General features: G+C 33.9%; 1 protein-coding gene across 1 annotated transcript; it reads left to right on the top strand.

Annotated features, from left to right (window-relative positions):
• The first annotated feature begins 8,280 nt into the window (after window positions 1–8,280).
• Window positions 8,281–15,274, top strand: LOC137404744 (fucolectin-4-like). Its single transcript, XM_068090977.1, has 4 exons — window positions 8,281–8,353; window positions 9,340–9,549; window positions 14,243–14,458; window positions 15,195–15,274. Exons 1-4 carry the CDS (start codon window positions 8,281–8,283, stop codon window positions 15,272–15,274), a joined length of 579 nt encoding a protein of 192 aa, XP_067947078.1.
• The last annotated feature ends 1,647 nt before the right edge of the window (window positions 15,275–16,921 follow it).

Raw genomic sequence — 16,921 nt, 5'->3', positions numbered from 1 at the left:
AACCGCTTTGTTGAAAATTTAATTTAATTTCTGCTCTTCTTTAGCATAAGTTTAATTTTATTTATAAAGCTTAAAAGAAATGCTAAGAAGAAAACATAAAATGTGCAAATTGTCAGTTGTATTTTCAGTGGTAAACTGCACAAATTATTAATAAAACCAATTGTGGGCTTTTTGCGAATCTATTAATTTTTAGCACTGCAGTTTTTCTTAAGGCTCACTGTTTATTTCATTCAAAAGCAAGTAAAAAATATAAGTTCAAGTTATTTTTTTCAAAAAATGTGGTCGGCATTTAAATTCAGATGAGTTTAGAGTGCTTTCAGTTTTCCCTGGTTTGGCTATTACAGATACAAACTTCCAGACGTAAACATGCATCAAAGTTATCTATTTCTCATTAAGTCAGCATTGACCTTTTAATCTTTCAATGAGTCCAACAATAAAGAAGATATTGCATATTTTATTGATCTATAAGGCCGTTAGCATATTCTCATAAACACAATTCTAGGTTTATTTTGAACAGCGTGTATATTGCAAGGAGCCAGAGTTTCAACCAACAAAATGAATTTCATAAGAACAAATCACGAGATGTTGTTTATAGAGTTAGACATTGAATGCTTCAAATAAAACACTATATAATCTATGCTTGCAGTTCTGTGGCCATTTTAAGATTGTACTGAGCTAATGAATTGAATTCAAAATTAACATCCGCATCTCAAGCAGCGGGTAAATTCTAGCAAGTAGCTCTTTTAAACCACAAGGTTTAAACTAGCTGTGAGAATTCAAAAATAAAAATAAAACCACAAACTAGCTGAGAAGCTATATTTAACATTTAAAAACCTTTAGCACAAAAATTATGAGCATAGATTCTTTACAGAATCCGTCTCTGTCGAAGATCTTTATTCCGCCAGTGCTGTACTTTGCACCAAGATCTACGGTCCACCAGTTTACTTCTTGGTTTTGTGCTGTGTAGGAGAAATCATTTGTTGCTCCATTTACAGCTTGGTCAGCTGAATAAGTTCTTAATGTTCCACTCTGACTCGCTATCTTTCCTGCTGCTAGGTTCACTTTGCCTGCAATGAATGCGTCACTAACGGATTTACTAAATGATTTAAAATTTCAACGTCTTTATGAAAAACTAGTTGTACAGGCGATCAGACCAATTTATCTACATGTTATACCAGGAATAGGAGGTTATAATTATTTTATTCAGGTCAGTACATTAGACTTTTGGCAGATTTTTATACATTTAATTAATTTAACCTGCTTAAAATGTAGGAGTTAAGCAGTCTCCTATCTCATACTTTTGGAGCAAAACTTATGTTGAGTCGATCTGACCTATTAATATGTATTTACAATGCTTTAGTAGATAAAATCATTTTCGACAAGTTACTGAAGTTCTGTCAGCTTACCTTCAATATAAAGTATGTTTAACTTGAGTAAACCTGCAAGGATTATGAAAGCCTTCATCTTGAAGTACAGCAATCTGAACAAAAACTAGCTAAGTAAACCATGCTTAAGTTCAACAGCTGTTCAGCTAAATGAGGTGGCTTTATCTTCAGTGATTTCAGATTACTTTTATTGATATCATAAAAAGAACAAACAATGTAGAACAAAGTTTAGTGCAGCTTCAATATCATCTTTTGTTTGATTTAATTAGCATGAAGAATAACAGCAATCTTTGGTTATTTTCGTTGAAAACTTGTCAATGAAATCTCAATCTCACTTGACTCTTTAGCAACTGTTTATGCACTGCTCCACAGCGCCGTAAACAGGGAACTAATTGCTAGCAAAATTTTAACTTCGCATTATAGCAGCTTTGCTGCACTAGCTTCTATAATTTTCCTCCAAAGAATGTTTAGTTTGAGTAAAACGGTTAGGATAACAAAAGCCTTTATCTTGAATCACGTCAATTTAAACTAAATCTAGCTAAGTGAACCATACTAAAGATTGTCACGTTTTCAGGTGAATGAGTTGACGTTTATTCTTAGTGAGCTACTTTTACTTTTCTTAGTGATTGCTTTTCAATGCTTTCATTGCATTCATTAAGAGAACAAACATTGTGGCACCAAAGGCCAGTGCAGTTTCAATATAATCCTTTGTTTGATTTACTTAGCATGAATAATAGCCTGCATTCTTTAGTTATTTTTGATGAAAACATGTCAATGTAATCTCAATCTCACTTAACTTTTTAGCAGCTGAGTAATCATGGCTCTACAGGCTCGTAAACACGGAACTATTCATTAGTACAGTTTTTACATCGGAAACTGCCGCATAAAGCTGGTATAATATTGCTTCGAAATATGGGAGAGCGCTAAATAGATGTACATCAGCCATCTAGACAATTTATCTTCAGGCTGATATATTTTGCTTGCAGCAAACATCTGAAAATCTTAAAATCTGAATTATTACTTTTTGAAGCCGTGAATGTTTTGAAATGCATTTCAAAACTCTCTAAACATAATTGAAGAGAATGAACACATATTGCCATGATATGAAGTTGTAAAGATTTAAAAGGATTTGACAAAGATCTTAGATGAATTGATCAATGTCAGCTGCATTGGTTCTGAAAGCACTAAAACTCAACCCCCTGTGGCCAAAGACTGTCTGACTAGAAGCAAAGTGCTGAGACTTAAAATTTTTGAATTAAATAGGTAAATAGGTTACTACTATACTAGCTTAAATCAATAAGTTATAAATCTTTTTATGCTGACCCTCAGTACCACAATGCCGTCAGTTTAATCAATGAATTTTTTTCCTGACGGGCTTCTTAACCATCACTCTTTATTAGCTTACAGAATGCTTCATGTTTGCAATAAAATGACTGTGAAAATTTTCACACTGTTTTTGGGTAGGTGCTCCTATCAATTGTATACATATAAGATTACTATTATAATAATAATTGCAAGATTTTAGAACCTCCTATTAAAACTTTGGCAAAAATATACGTTGACATGCGATTTTTAATAAAAGTTCTTCATTTGCATAGTCCTCACATTTTATGTTAAAAATACAATATGAATAATATTAACTTAAACTGAAATTAAAGTAAACTTTTATTGGTCATTGAGGTTGCGGTAGTAATGCATTCAAAAATATTATTCAGTTTTATCATTCCTGTTCTATGTGTGAAGCTAAAATAAAAAAATTCAAAATGTTCCTAAAGTATATAGAAACACCTTTTGTTACAGTTTAAATATAGCTCACAAGCATTTGAATCTCTAAGCGGGTGCGTTACTTTTATTAACGCCTGCAAAACCGTGCCATAGTGACCATTAAATTTTGTTGCAATCATAATAGCTCACTCGCAAAAATGATAATAATTACATCCATTCAGGCAATTTTCTAGTAAAATAGGACACTTGACACCTCGGTTTAAAATTCAACAACTCATAAAAAAGTTTATTAATTAATCTTTTGTTACTGGAGATAATAAAAACTTCATTTTAAATATTATTCAGTAAGTATAAATACATTTATTGAATGAACAATTTGTTCATTGATGTCATCTTATTTGAATTAAACCACTTGATTAATTATTGATATTCGCTCATAATTCTTATTGATCGATAAAAAAAATTATGTTATTTGGATCAACTCTGGAATAAAATACTATTATAGCTTTAAAAGCTATATGATAAAACACCCTACTGGTGCAACTAACATACCAATTATATGAACTCTTCAAGAAACATGCCACCTTCATCAAAAACAGATTCCACATGCTATGCAAAACGTAGAAAGGAAGTGGGATTAAGAACAGGCAGTGGTGTCAGAAGCATTATTACAATATGACTGAGAATAAAAAAAACAGCTTTTAGAAAATGAGACTGAAGATAGCAACAACAACTCAAGTCAAAAGTTATAATGCAAATAAACAGACCTAGCGAAGGCAGCAGAAATTAATTGACAGATTATAGATTAAACAAAATTGGCTCAAAATTTGGCTCAATTTTGACAAAAGTTGTGCATAAACTGTAATAGCTTCACATTGTATGTTATATTTTGCATCATGGTAAAATAGTTTTCTTTTTCAGATTTTGAGAGTGTAAGTTTTGTTTTTATATTACTTGTATTAAAAAAAGAGCAACACTCGGCATCATGTCAAGCTGACCACATACGAAGGCAGGCTTTATAAACGCACATTCCGGAAAAACTTGTAGAATCAGTTAATCAAATCATATCAACTGTCTCTCCAAGTAAAGCCAAAGCTCTCAAAGATTTCCACCTAAGAACAAAACCAAACTCGGATTTTTGCAAGGCCATTAATAGATGCCTCAAATTCTGCATTGACTCAAAACAAACTGATAAGGCGTACGCTTATTGACCCAATTGCAGTCACAGAATAATGATTGATTCAAAATCACACTCGCAAAACCGTTTTCGGTGAGTCAAGCTGTTTTGTACGAAACTCGATTCTAAAAGGCAAGCTGTCTATCATAGCACAGGCAAGGAAAAAAGTTCTCTAGAGAAGTTGTATAACCATGGTTTAAATAAAACTATCCATCCTAACAAATTAAAAAACAGCCATTTTTTGACTGCTGCATGGTTCTAAAAAGAGACTCCATGTAAAGTTTTGTGAGGGAAATCCTAATAAAAATATTTTTTACCTGCTTTTGCAAGTATAAAATAAACTATATTAAGAAAAAATTTCGACAATAGTGTGGCGATGCCTATGCAACTTATGGGATCATATTAACCTTGCCATTGCATTGCAGGGGTGTTGTGTTCATTCAAAAAGAGTTTGCTTCCAATACCTGATTTGTTACAAAGAGCGGCTATCAGGCCAGCGAACAATGTTTCAGCTTTTGCCACACTCTACTACTCTAGTTTGCATTCTAAAAGTTCCATTGATAGGAAATGTGATTTATGTGGCATTGAAACACTGAGACCAGTTTAAACTGGTAGGGTGGTTCAAGATAGCACAGACGATATTTAGTGAGCAACATAGGATGTTGTAGAAAGTGTTATTAACATTTATCTTATCAGCTCTTCAAGACAAACAATTCAATGAAAAATATTTAGTTGTAGACTTGGATGAATAGGCAAAGAGGAACACTGAGGGCATACTATTCTAGGAACCTGGTCATTCTGCCTCCTATGGTTGTTTTGGAAAATCTGATTGTGCAAAATTTGTTAACTGTCTTCTAGGCACGGAAGTTAGTAACAAAATAATATGTAGGATAATCTACAACGAAACTCCTGATTACGATCAAGAACTTTAATACACAGAGAAAGTAACAGCTACCATGGCTGATGGCAGTAGCCTCCTTACTCTAAGAAATGATCATGCTCCGACGTAACGGTTTTTCTGTACCAATTGAAACTTTTGTCCAGCTCGCTAACCCTGCAAAATATGCTATTCTAAAAGTGGCGTTGGCTGCCAAAAATCAATGCCAAGTTCTGTTATGTAGAGACGTTTTTTAAAAATTACATCTTCTTCACCTGTAGCGACACGCAAGGCAAAACAGTCTTCTCCAAAATACGGGTAACAGAACTTGTATGTATTTCACCTGACACGAAACACCGGTTTAGTTGCAGAAAAAAAGTTGTTAATACTGCAATGGTGAATATGGCTTTGCACTAAGAAGTGTTTCCATATTCATAGAAATTCCTGAAATGTACTACCATATATTGAGATCCATAAATAACTTCTTAGCAACAGTTCACATTTTCAAGATGCTAACATTAGATTCTTCTCTAGCATTAAAAGTACATGATTTTCAGCAATGTCCATACTAACAATCAGACTTGCAAACTCCTCCAAGTCAAACAGTTACTTACCAATTAGTCACAAACTCTACCACAAGTGTGAACTCTAATTGGTCAGATGGTGATCAACCGCTATACAGCCATAAAGCACAAAGTGGTCACTTAACTCGTTGATAAGTGCTCCAACATATTTACCAGAGGAAAATATGTCTCACCAGTGACATAGTTAGTAAAACAGGAAATTTCTATTCCGCTCGACCCTCAGCTTGTCAAACAAGCACTTAGTAAGCTAGGAATAGAGAATATCAAAAAGTGTAATGACAAGTACAATGATTATTGAAATAATAGCTGATTAAACTAGATGACAGCTCATTGAGCTTTTCTGTGATGCTTGTAACAACCACAATATCTCCTGAAGTTTACATATTGACTATAGGAAATTAAAATGAAGAAAAAATGAAGATACACATACCATACTACTAATTTATGGCAGCCTGGATGCGCTGTCTAGCAATAGCATGTTCTTTACCCTAGAGCTGGTACTTGGTTACTCGTAACAGAAAATGAGCAAAGGTGCAATAATCAACACATATTTTGCATTATATTTTGCCTTCACATTACTCGCTGTGGTTTGCTGCTCTATTTGCCCTTTCTGTTGATTTTATTTTGGTGACAGAGTTTTGGTGAAACATGTTTGTGATTAACCGAAATACACCATCACTTTCAAATGTATCGCATCATAATTATTTATTCAGTTGTTCCTTGCAATATATTTCTTCATGTTGAAATGTCAGTCATGTACTGTATACATTACCACCGATTATTTGCTCCAGGATATTCGATATCGCTAAGTATGCACGAGCTGTCATAGTTTCTTTTCATTGCTTTGTTTTCTTTCACCGCTTGCAGTTCAGTGTTAAGTGGGTGAGCTAGTCTGCACTGCTTTGCTACTCTCAAGCTCTCACTTCCTCCTTAATAGGAACATCAATGGCAGCGAGCTTTCAATGTTGCTGTGACATTCAATCTGGGAAAGTGTCTTTTAGCAAGGAGTTTACAAGGCCTATACCATTGTCTTACATACCACTTGTAATTTTTTCAACTTACTCTAATATTTTCTATCTACATGTTCATTATCTTTCTGTGCTTTATTTCGAGGCAGTAGTTGAGCTGAAGATCAGCAACGTCTCACGCTTGTATGAACTGCTACCCTTGTTTGAGTAACCCTTGTCTGCTGAGTTACAAGAAAATCATGCATCCTTATAGAGTCTATATAATCTAATTGCTAATTAAAAAGATCTATTTAATTATAGAACTAGATTAAGATTATATAAAACTATGCTACCCTCCTCTTTGTTACAGACACCTGCAAAATGCATCAGTATTTATCAAAAGCAAATAAGCTCCACCAAAATATTGGAGTTGGAGCTATTTCCTGTTGGGCAACAAACTTAACTTGGCATGTAATGAAAAAATATAAATCTTTGTGAAGAAACATTAAATAGGAACTATATAGAATATTAGTAATTTTACATCAGATTTTTACAATATTTATTATTTATACAAATGAAATTACGTGTCCAAATGTACCAATACAAAGAAAACAGTTTATTCAATTATAATATATCACAAAACATCCACCAAGTTCCTGCACTGATGTAATGATGTCATTTGGCATGGTCGATATCTTACAAAACTTCCAGCTTTTGATTCTATTAGTTGAGTTTCTTAATTTTTGTTTATGCGAATGATGTACCAGCATTGCAGTTGATTGTTTCTCAAGCTAAAATCACTACTTTTAATTTTAAATGGTGTTTCATATGTTTTCTGTTCTAGATGGCATGTGTTATAAACAGTGCTGGCAACTGTACTACTGGTTTACTGTATTAACTTCTGTAGCAGTGTCGCAAATCACTCAGTGGCAAGTTTTAACATAACACTTTCTTAAAAAAACATTAAACATAATTTACAATAGTTTTAAAATTCAGCAGACAAAGAATATGTTTATTAAACAGTTATAAATATTTAAGAAAAGCTTCTACTATCCAGAAAAGCGTTGAAGAGATATTTGTAAAGAGATTGTTAGAAGATGTATTTGGTCATAAGGTTCGGGCGGTTCTTTAGCAACTTTAAAAATTACTTGATTTTTCACTTGTTCATAACTAACAATTTAGCAGTTGTTTATAATAACTCAGTAAGCAATTGCTTAGCATGTTGATATTCCACTGATTTGTTAGCTAGTACCATGATAGTTTGGAAACAAATAGTCATAGTTTTTATATACAATTGTTGGTACGTGTGCTAAGGATGCAATAGCTAAACAATATTACTGCTTTGTTAAATATTCCAACTTAGTTTCTTTGTTTAGGTTCATTGGATGATTACCATTGACACGCTCCGACAGGTATGAATGAGCTCTACATTAATAGTCATGAACAAAAAATAAAGGTGTTTTGTTTGTCTAAGAAAATTGAGCTTTCGATGCCTGAGCATGTTATGTAAGTTGTATTTAGTTAAGGAGGAAGTTAGTTCACTACCTCAGTCTTAGCTAAATCCTGCTATGAGTTAAAAGTTGGAATGAATTGCTCTGATATGTTGTTTTTGTTAGAGCTCACTTTACTGCTGTCTGTACATATTCCTCCTGCAGAAGGTAAGTTTGCTACATCTGATGACTCCTATTTACAGTGTATTTGTTGCATGTTTGTTGGAAGATGGTGCGAGTTAGTCTTACATATAATTAAATGTTTTAGGGTAACATGGGTGTGCAAGTTTGAAATAAATTTATGCTTTGAACAAATATATATTATTCACTTGCCATGCTAAAATGCTGCAACGGTATTATATTTACAATAATATTCAAACTCAGGAGCAAATTGAATACTTTTTTATAGTTTATTGAAATGTGTAGGCAGTTAACTATTAGCTTCATATTGAACACGTTCCACTAATTATCTTTTGGTTAGATGTTACGTTGCTTGCAGTCACAGCTTACTGCTAGTATAGAAATTAGCTGTTGCTTTTAAGCCAGGTTTCCATATGACAGCGCAGTGATTGCGCGCAATGCATTTCTTAGGCTGCGATGCAGTGTTTTCATATCGCACGTAGGCGCCATGCTTGCTTTGGACAGGGTGGATAATTTCTTTACTTTTTCGTAGGAGAGACAGATATTTTTTGAAAAAACCGCCTTCCGTTGCGAAATTTCACTGTCATATGAAAACCAGGCTTACTCTATCGTACAGGAGACCAATTTCTTCGGAAGAAGAGCCCTCCGTTTGAATTGTGGGATAGGTTCAAAAGGTCTAGCGGTGTATTGTGGGATACATCATTGTGCGAACCCATCGCAATGATCCATTCTGTTGGATCCTTGCGATCAGCGTACGCACGTCACGCGATCGTCATGCGTTGATGTTTCCATCTCACAGCTGGTCTACGCACGACGTCGTGTGCCTTGTTGCGCGCCTTGCGCTGTCATTTGGAAACCAGGCTTGACTGAAATAAATTAACTCTTGATTGACAGAGGGTGCAGCATCATTTCATAAGTAAACATGGGTTACAGAGACCAGATATTCTTCCATAAATTTTAACCGCTACACAAACTGACTTTCTTTATTTCAATTTTATTTACTGGTATTTCAGGAGAAGTAAATCTAGCCCTGAATAAACCAGCCAGGCAGAGTGGTGAATATAAACCTAACGAGGTTTACCCAGCCAGCAATGCAGTTAATGGTGACACTTCAGACTTCTCCCATACAGCAGCTAATAAATCAGTCAACTGGTGGACAGTGGACTTGGGTGCTAAGTACAGCATTGGCAGCATAACACTGTATAACAAACCTGAACCATATGGTAATTCTATTAAATATTTATTAGCTCTTTTTTAGTAAAAAATAAGGTAAATAGAAGTGAACAAGTTTTTGCAAGAAATTCTTTTAGAATGTTTTTATTACTCGTTCTCTCAATAACCCATGTGAATATGATTTTGTTTGTCAAATGATCAAAGACAATATTTTAGTTTTCAGAGAGGTAGCTTAAAAATATTCAGTGAACAAAAACTGCTGTAATTCAAATAATTTTTTGCCTCTTTTAATATTTTAATTCTTTTGGCTCTGTCAAACAGTTACTTAAAAATCACAAACTTGTTTTTCCTAAGACAACGACAACTAAGTTTTCTTATGTGAAAAAAAAATTTGCTTAAAAGTTAAATTTATCTGTATCTGCCAGCACTTCTTGTAAGGGCACAACTGCAAGTGAATATTTAAGCCGTTTTTAACATTTCTGGTAAAATATTCTCCAATTATATAGATGAGCAATCATGCAAACTCGAGCGTCTTGAAATATTTCACGTATCATGAATCGATGACTCCTGAGAGATATGACTCTCATGTGTAATAAAAAATTGCAAAATAATTGTAAGATGTAAGAAGTCGGTCGGTGCTTGACACAGTGATATGGAGTTCAGGAGTACGAGTGCCCGAGTTCCATATCCTAGCAGTACGCTTTTTCATAATGATATTAGCGCTCCACAAATGAACGGATGGACATACATGGCTCTTATTATAGCAAAAAGCCATACCTACATGGTGTTGGTAAAAACTGGTAACACAGTTGTAACAACATCAATATTTACCAGTTTGCAGTTTCACAATAGAGTAATGCCACCAAAAATTTGTAAGCTACTATTAAGCATGTAAAAATTACTTTCTCTTATTTTTGCTGTCCTGCTTAACATGCTGATCAAATTTTACATGCAGCAACCACTAATACTAGTGCACTGGTAGTCCAGTACGCAATGAGTGGATGTCAGCTGTAATAACTATATGTGCAATTATTCTTTAGTAATATTATAGGCTTGTATTTTCCTTGCTTTTACCATAGTTGCAGCAAGATGAAATATCTGAGTTTGATTTCTTCAGGAGATGATATCTTTTCCTAACATATTCAGTGTTTCTCCAAACAAACATGTGGATAGACACGGCTCCTATTATAATAAAAATTAATTTGATAATTTCACCATCAAGCGTTATCAATTGATAATAAGTGTTTTCTCTAAAAAATCTTTTGGGTGGTTTATTTGGTTCTATTTCAACATTGTAATGTGTAGTTAGCTAAAATAAATGCTATTCTTTAGCACTTTATATTATGATTAAAATAGGTTTTACTGTGTTGGTTGCGTTAAACATTTTTGGAAGGAAAAATGATGGTTCCGCATATGCATTTTGTTTCATATTAGTAATGCTATGCTGTCTTTAAAAATAAAAGCTTGCAATAGTTTTTAGATTTTAGTTTTCAGTTGGGCAAGGAAAAAATAAAACCACCTTTGAGGGTACTAAACATGTTTTCTAAATATATTCAGGTTGCAGATCCAACCACAATAAAATAGGTTTTGGTTGAGAAACTATATAGATTGTGAGAGACGGATGATGTTATGTTTTTTCTAGAAAATAGCAAAGTACTTTGAAATATTTTTGTGTAGATAATATTTAATGTTAGAGGAGTTTGAAAACCCAATAGAATAGTTTGAAACTATTTTCATTTAGGTAATGTAGGGGTTCAAATCATTATAACTGTTAATAATGTGGTTGGGTTGTTAATTACAAAAGTTATATTGCTTTTCTAAAAATGACATACATTTGAGGTCTGATTCATTACTTTAAGGAATGGAACTATAGCTCAATCTTGTTGCTTCAATTTACCTATCAACTAAGTCCCCTTCAAATTAATTCCCGGGATACCGATACACTTGTTCCACATCTTTTGCATTATGCCATGCAGTGCTGAGAGCTATCAACATTGATGCTGTTTAGCTCTATTGTATGTTGCATTTTGAATCAATTCTATACTACTAAATTTTGTTCTTTCCAAAGAAAGTCGTAACTTAGAAAACAGCTAAAAGTCAGAAGGAAAAAAAAACTGGTGAACATAGAGTATGCAGTAAAGCATTCCTTTAGTTTTACTGCAATACTGTTTCACAGAAAATCCAGTATTGGCGAGTGCGTTGTCATTGTGCACCTATAAACCTGTGCACTACAGTTTAGGTCTTTTGCGCCTAGCTATTTAACTAAGACATCTCGTAATGTCAATATAAAGATACTGAATAATGGGAGTACTTTGTGGTAAGCACTAATGGCGTACCACTCCATGAATACCAAAAATCGGAATCAGAATTGTCTTTACATCTGACCGAAACATATTTGCCTTTCTTTATTATAGAGCCTGGAAACTTCTACTGCTTATTTTTTAAATTATTGTAAAATTTTAAATAACTTTTAGGAATTAGGGTTGTAATCATACACCTAAGACTCATCCTCAGTTATTACTTTCAAAAGAAGTTTTGACCATTCTTTAAAGCTTCCTTAAAACTGGTGCTAGCGTGCAGTTTGAGCTCCCTTTGGTCATCAGTTAGAAAGCCAGGCAAAAACCTTTCTAGGACTGTTCTTATGTTCAAGTAATTAGTTAAAATAGTTTGAACATTTCTAAAACCAACTCCGGTCGCTAGAGATATCTCTCTAATGGTTGGCAAACTAAAATCTGCAATGACTAGTGACCTTACATTGTTGATTGACAAGCAAGTTTTTGGCAAGGCTTGTCTTCCAGACCTTGCACCATCTTCAGTGCTGTCTCCAACTTCATGGAACTGTTTTTGCCATATAAAAACTTGTGTTTTTTCAAAACACCATTTCCAAAAACAATACTTAACACTTGAACCATTTGTTTACCCTAATTTCACACAAAAATTAAGGCAAATACGCTGCTCCAATTGATTAGACATGACAATTGATTTTTTATAAAATTGCCAAAAAACCAGACCGACCTTGACAGAATGTGTGTTTGTAGCAACCTGAGAGTGTTTGAAAAAATGTGAGAAATTTTTTTACAACAAACACTGCAATGGGGTTTACTAAAGTGCAAATATGCCAATGTATACAACTCCATTCCTGGATTTTTTGGATCAGACATATTTTAGCCGCTGTAAGAGAAACTCAGTTTAAAGATAGGTGAATGCGATAATTAAACATTTTGTAAACCTTCCGTGACCCTATTTTAAAATAATTAAACTTGGCCTAGAATCAAACAATAAATCAGGTAATTTAATTAAATGTATAATATTATTAAAATGCTGAGCTTGCTTCTTACACTTATCACATTTTGAAGAGCAAGTTATAGGTTTAAAAAAAGGTTTACCTCTGTTAAAAACTACATCAAATTTCGAAATTATTGCTCAAAAAAGTTTTTCTAATCATAAGTTGGCTACCTTCGTTAAATGAAATATTTTGTATCATTTTATACGGTAAAATGTGGCTGTAAGTGTCTAACTCTGACACAAAAAAATAAATATATTAAAATTTGTCTGTGTTTCCTTCTTGTGAGCACTTTTTGCGTTCAGGTTTTTTTTCTGTATGCACTCTATATTTGTGTTTCCTGTTTTTACGCTGCTCTGCTCAGAATTGACAGCAAAATGATTGATACTATTTAGATTTATTATCTTTTTTGACAAAAAATAAAATTGTTGCTACAATATGTTGAAAATACTGCTGATATACAATGCTTTAACAGTCTTACATTATTTTATTCAGTGATCTATTTTTGCTAGATAAAAATTAACTTTCAAAAAAATGTTTTAATTTTTGAGACACAATTCATTAGCCGTACTTTAGTGCGTAATTTTGTCATGCGTATAATTTGCTGGTCAGTCAATATCTACAGGTTGCTATGTATATGTACAGGAAAAGCTCTTTTATCCTAATCATTTCCGGAAGTTTAATTTATTTAGTAGGTTTATCAGTCCGCAGTGATTAAATTACGAAATGTCAAATTCAAATTTTACTGTTTCATAAAGTGCTATTAATTTCAAACAAAAATACTATGTATGAAAATATTGACTGCAGATACACTTTTTTCTATCATTGTCAACAAATCTTGTTATATAGTATTCCACCATTATACGCAAATGCTTTTATTCTCGAACTACTTTTCCTCAATTTAGTTGCTAAACACGAATTTTGGTCTTAATTTTAATTTTTTTATCTAAGATGACTAGTTATATTTTTTGGCATCACGCATTAACGCCAAAGACTTCAGGAGTGAGTGACAAGATTGAAATGTGTGACAAGTTGCCAGAACTGATGCTCTAAAATAAATTTATATTTGCACGTCCAGTTGTTTGCTGCTTTCACAGCTTTTTTTATAAAGACAAATGGTTTTTTATCGTAAAATAGTTGGCTTATTTTCATTATTTGGACACTCATACCACAGACTCATTTGAAGTGCTAAAATGGTACCAAACTACTTGTGCGTTATTAATGACAAGATAGCACAATGTTTCCTAAGTTCTTTTTGCGAAATTTAGATAACAGCATAATTTGTTACTGTTTCAATGGTAGTAATAGCGAACAGCAAACCTTTTATAATCAATTAAAATAATTTGTTGTTGCTCTACCTAGGTAACTCAGCTGTACATGAAACTAGTTTACCTTAAAGGTTCTGCCTCTCAATTTACTTTCTGTGATTCACTCTCAATATTTAAAGTTGTGTGTTACAGGCGCGAGGTTGAGAAAGGTGAGTATTCTGACTTCTAACAAGGCTCAACCATCAGACCCTGCACTAACATCAGGAGACTGGACAAGAGTCTCTTACCAGGATCCTTATTATCCGGAAGTGGCTACTCTCAATTTTAACCCACCAATAGAAGGACAGAATGTTGCTATATTAAACACTCATGTGGAGGGTCTGGCTCTTGCAGAGGTAGAGATAAGAGGTAAGTATGAAGCTTCATAACTATGTGATAAATAATGTGTTGCAGCCCTTAAATAAAGACTATTTTATGATAAAGATCATTTACCTGGACAAAAATGAAGTGAGAAAAACCAAATATTCTTATGAACAACAGTAAGTTAAAGTTGGTAACAATAAATAATATGATAAAGCACGTTTGATCTTTTTAAAAGAACCTTACTAAATTAATCAGCTATGAATAAACAGTTTAGTAGTTCTATAAGTTGGCTCTTAAAAATATTGGCAAGAAATGTGCATCCTCTACAAATTGCTAATATCCTGCTGAGTAAAAGCTATGAAGCAGTTACTTGAAACATCTAAATTTTAACTGTTATAATTTGTTCACATGGATTTCTTTACCTGTTTTTTATAATTGGAACTTTTTAATTGATAAACTAGCAAGCATTTTAAACAAAATTTTGCACATACTTACAGTTGTCATAATGTATGATAGCGAGAGAGATTAATAACAATTTCATCAACACAAATAAATAATGGCCTATAATTAATTTGCTGTTTCAGATGGCACTGAGCAAGTTATCCCCTCATTTAGCAGTTTGCATTAAGAAGATTTGTACTGTTAGAATGTGACATGTATACATAAGTAGTTTTTCATACTTAAGACCTTTTTCCAACCAATTGCATTATATGTAGAAAATTTCTAGTTAATTAAGATTGGGCTCTCATAATGTTGTATTTGTTCAAACCATTAATTACAGAGACAACAGAGAACAGTAAAGTAAAAGAGGTTTGCACAGACAAAAAACAAGAGTTTTATAGGGAGTTGCCCCTCTATTGATTAACATGAGGAAACAACTTAAAGCTGTGTACATAATATGATTCCTATAAAAACTACATAAACGATACTCTTACCTAGTTTTTACAAATACCAGAGGAAAATAATTGATACTCGTAATCAACGAGTAAATTATTATTGTCAACGAACGAGTAGTTTATGGAGCTTTTCAAATTGGAATGAGTGAGCGGTTTTGTGAAAATGTCCGCTATGTTTTGCTCAGTCAGGCAATAAGAAGTTACTATGTAACTGTTTGTGTTAGCTGCTCTACAGAAGTGATACTTTATGTCAATGGGCTTAGTTTGTTTCGTGTTTGAACCTGAGTTTGCTATTGTGGTAGTTGACTGGTTGTCAACATAAACATTAATTGCTGGAGTAGGGCAGTTGGTGACAGTGTTGTATAGCTGACAAAGCCATGTGGCCTCTCTTGTAGCATCATACAGCGCTACATATTCTGCTTCCGCGGCAGATACAGTAACAACAGTCGGCGATTCACTGAACCAGATAACAGGTGTAAGGCTGTGCATGAATACGATTCCGAAGGTTGAGTGTCGGTTATCACAAGTGTCCGCCCAACTATCATATGTATACCCAAACAGCTCCCCAATGTTATATTTTTCAATGTGAAGACAGATATCTGTACTGCCTTTGAGATATCGGAGTACCTGTTTTACAGCTGTCATGTGCGTTTCGGTTGGTGTTGAGTTGTACCTAGATAACACTCCCCCGCATGAGATATATAAGGACGAGCGGCAGATGCCGCATGCAAAATACTACCTACCATCAATTGGTACACTACCTGCATTTGCTAGCTTTCAACCATTGTGTTTCATGAACTTTACATCGGTAGTCATCAATGTAGACACCAAGTTAGCATTTTTCATTCTATATTGGCGTAGAACTTGTTCGATGTAATGTTTTTGACTTAGCGTGATGGCGGTTTCACTTTGGCGGATGGAAATTCTCAGGCAGTGGTGCAAACTTCCAGAATATTTCATGTGATACTCTGAGGCTAACGCTTGTTTAATCTTGCTCATCTCACATGCAGTATCTGACATAATAATTTGGTCATCGATGTATACAGCAATGATGCTTTTCAGTTTTCGTATGTTGCGGACATACACACAATGATCAGCATTTGAACTACTGAAACCAATAGATTTGAGAAAGTTATTTAACACAATGTTCCAACACTTTGGCGACTGCTTTAAACCGTACAATGACTTACTGAGCTTACAGACTAGGCGTTTTTCTCCTGTCTTCTCAAACTTTGGTGGCTGACTCATATAAATTTCTTCCTCAAGTTTGCCATTTACGAATGTCGTAACAATGTCTATATGATGCACTAGCATACCTCGATCTACGGCCTGAGCAAGAGCAGCTCTGAGAGATGAGTGTCAAACTCCTAAAGAGTATGTTTCATCATAATCGATGCCAGCCTTTGGCGCATACCCTTTCGCTACAAGGCGAGCTTTGAAACGATCGACTTCACCATCGGCAATGTACTTCGCCTTTAATACCCACTTGCATCCAATTGATTTACGTTGTTAAGGCAGCTCTATGAGTGTTCATGTTTCATTGATCATGAGAGCATCATACTCAATCTCAGCTCCAGCTAACCGTTCATCTCGGTGCTCACACTTTTTGAAT

The sequence above is a fragment of the Watersipora subatra genome, chromosome 9 (assembly GCF_963576615.1).
Source record: "Watersipora subatra chromosome 9, tzWatSuba1.1, whole genome shotgun sequence".
Taxonomy (NCBI): domain Eukaryota; kingdom Metazoa; phylum Bryozoa; class Gymnolaemata; order Cheilostomatida; family Watersiporidae; genus Watersipora; species Watersipora subatra.
This window is presented reverse-complemented; position numbering and strand designations above follow the sequence as displayed.

What these genes read in the sequence shown, in the direction of transcription:
- LOC137404744 (XM_068090977.1), top strand. Translation starts at nt 8,281, where the DNA reads ATGAATTGCTCTGATATGTTGTTTTTGTTAGAGCTCACTTTACTGCTG. An exon ending in TAACAAACCTGAACCATATG is followed by an intron (nt 9,550 to 14,242) that starts GTAATTCTATTA and finishes TGTGTGTTACAG; the next exon opens with GCGCGAGGTTGAGAAAGGTG. An exon ending in TGCAGAGGTAGAGATAAGAG is followed by an intron (nt 14,459 to 15,194) that starts GTAAGTATGAAG and finishes CATTAATTACAG; the next exon opens with AGACAACAGAGAACAGTAAA.